The 6,506-nt window shown below is 34.6% G+C and overlaps 1 protein-coding gene across 1 annotated transcript; it reads right to left on the bottom strand.

Annotated features, from left to right (window-relative positions):
- Window positions 1-1,428: 1,428 nt before the first annotated feature.
- LOC145606803 (stearoyl-[acyl-carrier-protein] 9-desaturase, chloroplastic-like) lies at window positions 1,429-2,682 on the bottom strand. Its single transcript, XM_081662633.1, has 2 exons — window positions 2,193-2,682; window positions 1,429-1,989 (listed from the first exon to the last, which is right to left on the bottom strand). Exons 1-2 carry the CDS (start codon window positions 2,655-2,657, stop codon window positions 1,429-1,431), a joined length of 1,026 nt encoding a protein of 341 aa, XP_081518759.1. The 5' UTR covers window positions 2,658-2,682.
- Window positions 2,683-6,506: the final 3,824 nt, after the last annotated feature.

Raw genomic sequence — 6,506 nt, 5'->3', positions numbered from 1 at the left:
CTAAACTGATTGGAGCTAACTGAACTGATTGGAGCTAAAATGAATTGTTTATGAGATAAGGAAATTAAAAGCTGAACTGAATTGAGCTGATTGGAGCTGAACTGAACGAACTTAACTGAGCTGATTGGAGCTGAACTGAACTGAACTATTTTAAGCTTTTGTTGTATATTTCAAGTGGTATAAATTTTAGTAGCGGGAATATTAAGCAGACCTTCCGCCAAGTTTTGGGACTTCTTTTATAAAATGTAAAGGTCTTTTCTTTAACAAGAGAGCGCACATATAGTGTATCAATTTAACATATTTGGAACTTCTCCCTTTTGTGTAACATTTTTATTTGAAGAAATGGAATGACTTATAGAAATGTGGTAATTAATCTTGTAATTATTGATTAATGAGATTTTGATGTGATTAGAACTACATAGATGTGCTTCATGACAGTGATTCAAGTAGTAATGTAGAAAAGCTTCTAGTAAAGTCTAGTCATACACATACACATTACAGTTTGTTGCATCAAGCATTTAGTTGGGATTTAGTGGAGAACTCACCCTGTGACTTGAGGCCACAATACAAGTTTGAGTCCCTCAACTACATTTGCTTGAGAGTAGAGGAATTCTCTTACCTTCCCCCTGTACACCAAGCATTGATATGTGTAACTAAACAGACTGCAATTTGAAAAGTTCTCATGCCACGTGAAAAAGCTTGAGAGCTTATGCAGCATGACAAGCTAAATTAACATTTGAGATGCTCTAAATGAGTAAATGGAAGAAAATATCAATAACTTAAAAAAATGATGAGTTGATTGTGTCCAATAGTAAGTAATTCCATACAATGCAATAGTAAGTCCATACAATGCATCTGATACGTATTTTAGGTGTTTATTTTGTGTGTCAGTGTCAAAAACAGTGTCCAACACATATGTATGACAATTGTATGGTGTGTTCATGCACCACTAGTCCACTACATCATATGTAACCAATCGTGTCCAATATATGTACTTATGGCAATTGTATGGTGTGTCCATGCTTGATGCTTCACTATATAATTAACTCGGGTTAATGCATCACATTCCACACGGACTTACCACATTCCTTATATATATTAAGGTTAAAGTATTATTCCAATTCCTTTGAAGCCTAGTATCCTAGCTTAAGAAGTAAAAAACTAAAAATAATGAGCATAAATGGATATACCTTTGTGGGAATTCTTACTTTCTATGTTCAACCTAACAATGTTAGTCTTTATTTTTTTATTTTATTTTATTTTATTTTTTGACAAGAACAATATTAGTCAATACAAAGAAAGTGAAAATACATAGAACATGCAAATACATTATAATTGCAAATACAAGGGAAATGCGTAACTTTCCAAGTGCAACCAAACGACCAATGACTATTTTGTTTGTTTTTTTAAGACCTTAGAATACAGGACTCAAAGCTCAACTTCTCTTCCATGGACCCAACTAAAAGGAAAATAAGATGCTTGTTTTGCCCTCTCTCGAGCCCTATGGTCTATAACTCGAATTCTTTGAGGTAAACCACACACATACTCCTGAGCTTTTCGCCCTTCAGACGAAAGACCAGTAAGCTTCTCGACTTGCCAATATCCAACAAAATACTGCATAACATCAGCATAATCCTTGGCACTGTAAACTCCAAGCCGAGCAGCAACAGCAGCAAAGTGATCAAACAAATTGCAGTCGCTGCCATCATACATGAAATGGGCCGGCATAGAGATCTTCTTCCTCATCATATCAGCAAAAGCAAGGATGGTTGTATCAGGGTCGATTTCAAACAGTTTCTGCACTATTTTGCTGTAAGCATTTTCGTGGCGTTTTTCATCAGCAGCAATAAGGCCACAGATTTGTGCTAGCTTCAGATCACCATGCTGTTTGGCTAGCCTTGCTGCATTTCCATGTGAAATGAATGTTGCCCTTTCTTGAAACGACGTGTATACGAATCCTAAATATGGATTGTTCTCTGTTTTCGGATCCTGCAATACAAATACGTCCATCTTAGTATTCATCTTAAGTATGTACTGCATTCGATCTACTGAACAAAATTAGTGTTAACAATCCAAGTCTTAATATAATGTCATGACTGAATTAAGTCGTCGTAGAAATTTTTTATATATATAATAACAACTTAACAAGCAATTAGTTTAAGGAGCTGATGATCAAACTTGAAATTTCTTACCATTCCTGACCCAATCAAATATTGGATCGTTTTCTCGATGGCTCTCATATCAACACGACCAGAGAGATACAGATATTTGTTAAGAAGATCACCATGTCTGTTTTCTTCAGCAGTCCAAGCTCTATTCCAAGTTGCCCATGAAGTCGGACTTGAACCGGTTTCATCTCTGACTCCATCCGAAGTATTAAGCATTGTTTGGTAAGTTGGAAGAGCATCTTCCGTAATCATATGACCAACCAAAACAACAAAGAAATCGTCTGGAATCTCCTTCGCTCTCTCCTGCAGCTCCTTTGTTTGATCGTAAAAACCCTCAGAGGTTGCATCAGGAAGAAAATCCTGAGGCTGCCAACATTTTTCAACAGGTTTTAAGTACATCAAAAGACTCTCTTCTGCCCAATTTTCCAATGATTTGAAGATCTCAATCTTTTCGGGTGCCATAGAATGTGCTACTTGATTAATAACCATCTCGCGTCTTGGGCTGTAAGGCTTCTTCAGACTTTCTACTCCCCTATACAGAGGAAAAGTAACAGATTGTGATGAGAAAATAAATCATGTCTTATTTTTGTGCACCATTGGTTATGTTGCTTAAGATTTCGACAATTGACTTCATGCATCCATGGTTTAACACTTCAATTTTTAGATAGGAATCACATTTTACACTCCATATTAGAGTGTATACCATCTGTTTATGATTAAATGTTACACTTTTCTTTTTCATCCGTTTTTTTAATTGCAACACTTCTGTATTTGGTAAATATCTACTACAAGATAAGTACTAATTTGGATTATTATTTTTACGTACCATGTCGTTTATGATCTACATGTAATGACGATCAACTCACTAACCTCAATTGAATTATTCAACAGGTTTTACATGCATGTTTTGGATTACATGCTTACCATATCTTTTATGATGATATCTTTTATTAAACGGAGAGGTCTAGAATACAATTCATTCATCAACGAAATATCATAATTCACATAATTTTCCTCACCACCTTAGGACACTTCATTAATCCACACTTTCTCTAACAACCGTCGAAACTAGAAATTAGCTTAGCTTGCTGGGACATGATAAACATATTTACATATTTATAATCACCATAAGTATAAGAACATTAATTTCAAAATTGAGGAAATTTTCGAGTATATATAGGCCTTTAGGAACCGAATAATGAGGAAATTTCGATCTACTAATTAAGAAGCTTGAGGTTACATCTTAAAATAAATGTCAATGGGAGGAGTCGCTCCTAGAAAAAGAAATAAACTTACTTAGGAGACGAGTGGTTGAGAGTAAAAGTCATGCAGAACTTCGAAGCTTTGACATTGAGAGTGCTCACTTGTGGGAGAGTGTACAAACTTAGAGCCATTGTCGTTTGCTTTGCCTTCTCTGTAGTTCTGATCACAATTAAGCAAATATATATTAGGCTAATGAAGGGACAAGAATCATATTGAAGTTGTATGATGTTAGATTATTCTTCGGACTTGAGCAAGCTAAGTATAGGCTCACTAAAGATTTGAATACAACATAAATAAACTAGTTTTATCAAACATGTTGTACACGAGGTGTATTCAACTTTTTCTTCACAACTAAACTCTAATAGTTCAACATTTAACAAGTAAATTTATGCTAAAATTTGTAAGTCAAAGTATAATTGAAACTTTTGTTACATATATGAGTTGAATTATGAAATGAGCTATGAAAAAGAAATTTGACTTTTAAATATCTTACTAAATTAACCAATGAATTATTTAGGGCATGTTCACTTCAACTTAATTTCAGTTCAGCTCCAGTCAGCTCATCTCATTAAATATGAACAGACCCTTAGCCTCTCAATATTATACATGGTGAATAATAGAGAAAGAAAACAGTGGCATTTATAATTAAGTTAATTACCTTTGTTTCGCGTTAATTTGAAGCCTAGTCACGGGACACTTGTGTTGCACTTGTCATCTGCACAATTGTAAGTCAATTCATATATGTACAATGTTGTTTACAATGGAGTTAGCCATAGCCTAACCATAGAAGTTAAAAATTGGTGCTTAAAATGACAAAGAAGTTTAAAAATTTTCTATTATTACAAAGGATGCATGAAAAACCACATTTATATGCGATCTGCTTTAGCTTGTTACTCCCTATATTTTTCAATTCCATAATTATTGCACAAACAAAATGCAAAATCAGGTTTCTAATCTACAAAATGTCTTTGTTCTTCATTAAGGGTTTTTTTAAAAAGAAATTGAGGGTTTGTAATTAGTGATTAATTTACGAAATCTAAGCTAACATGATTTAATTTCATGGATTATCTCTTAGATAATTAGAATTAGGGTTCATAAGTCATTTGGGAGTTTTCTTAAATTCAATTTCTGTTTTCTAATTTAAGAGTTCGTTGTAATCATAAATTGAGCACATTTACTAGCTTAATACCACCTCCGTTTCGCATTATCTGCAACAAACTTGGGTTGCTAATGCTTGTTTAAGAAAAGAAAGACATGTAATTAAGGTCAGGAGAGAGAAAGTGAAGACAGCTAATAAAAACGGAGCTCCACCGAAATAACCACCAGTTCACCACCAACATCCACCCTTTTCACAACACCACCCTAATACCACCAACATCCACCGCATGCAACCACCACCAATATCCACCCTCTGCCGGCGCCCTGAACTTAACGACGCTACCCTCGACACCACCTCCACCCTTACTGACCCCCGCCTCAACAATGTGAACCACCGTGAAACAACATTCAACCATCTAAAATCATATCAACCCTCCCCGAAAACCTCACCCACACTCTCAAAACTACTGTACATGCCCAGCCCAAAACCATCTCCCATCAAATCAGAAAAATCCACCACCATGAATCACACCCCTAATCCGACAAACAAACAACCAACAACCCAAAAATATAAGCAAAAAACTAAAAACGACTGTATATTAACCTTTTATACACCATCTAAGGCTTTATTTGGCCAAATTTGACCATGAACACTCTAGATCTAGAGTTTTCATGGTCAAATTTGACCATAAAATCCTCAACCTTTAATGGTGGTCATACTTGCGGAGTTGCGGGTCGTCATATTATCACTCGATTGTGAAAGAAGAGAAAGAGAGGAGTTTGGTGGTGATGGTCGGGGGAGTTCGGTAGTGATGGTCGGAGGTTAGAGGTGAGTGTTGGTGGTGGTGGTGGTGGTTGGTAAAGTTTGAGGGAGGAGTGAGAAATATGAACAAGGAGTCACGGTGGAAGTTTTAATTCTGGAAAAAGTTGGGTTGAATTGGTAATTGATTGGTGGTAGTGGTTGGGATTTGGAAGCTAAGGTTGATTTAATTTGATTTAGTTTAAGGCTAATTAATTTGTGTTAGTAACTTAACAAGTCTGATTTTAGTCTTTAATTTTGATTAGGAAATTTTTAGTAAGGGTAATATAGTAATTTCATACAAAAAAATTTACTTTAAAAGGAAAGTTATAGTTTGTTGCACATAATGTGTAGCATCCGTTTTTAGAAATTATTGCAGATAATGCGAAACGGAGGTAGTATAAAGTTAATCATTCCCTTAATATAGAAAAATTGATTCAATTTGAAAAATTCTCAAATTTAAGATAAACTCTAAGGGTATAACAACCTATAACGATACATGTTTATTGACTTGATTATCTTTGTGTGAGCTCAACTTAGATTGGAATCTAATACTCCCTCTGTTCCTATTTTTTTATCCCATTTGACTTTTTACAGTCGAGACGTGTAATTTGACTTTTTACAGTCTTCGAGACGTGTATTAAAACGTATATGTCTCCATTTTTATAAACATAAAAAAACTTAATATTCCGACAAGATCCATATAACTATATTAATGGTCAAACATATCTCGGCATGTGTAAAAAGAGCTAGCTAGTGTATCACTTACAAAAAAGATAGAGAATACGGAGTAATACAAATGATAATCGGAGCTAATGAGAATGGATGATCACTACGTTTACCTTAGACGGTTGACGAAGTAGGCACAAAAACACCATGACATGAGTGTGAGGTGGTGGCAAAACCAATCTTCTTAAGCATTATTGTACGACGACTAACGTGTACATATGTACATACACCTGCTTAAAAATAACACCAAACTCAAAATTGAACTTCGAAAACATGCATAAAATTAAAAATCCCTTATATCAAAAACCCATAAATCATTATTTTTTTCCTAAATTAAATGAAGCAATGAATTAAATCAAACACTTGGCAAATTTGACCAACATGCAAAATAGGAGATAACACAGATATTTGTCTATGCATGTATTTTTTTTTCAAAATTATATGTATTT

Source organism: Chenopodium album, chromosome 23, assembly GCF_948465745.1.
Source record: "Chenopodium album chromosome 23, dcCheAlbu1.1, whole genome shotgun sequence".
Lineage (NCBI taxonomy): Eukaryota > Viridiplantae > Streptophyta > Magnoliopsida > Caryophyllales > Amaranthaceae > Chenopodium > Chenopodium album.
The sequence above is the reverse complement of the archived record's forward strand: the minus strand, read 5'-3'. Positions and strand labels throughout refer to the sequence as shown.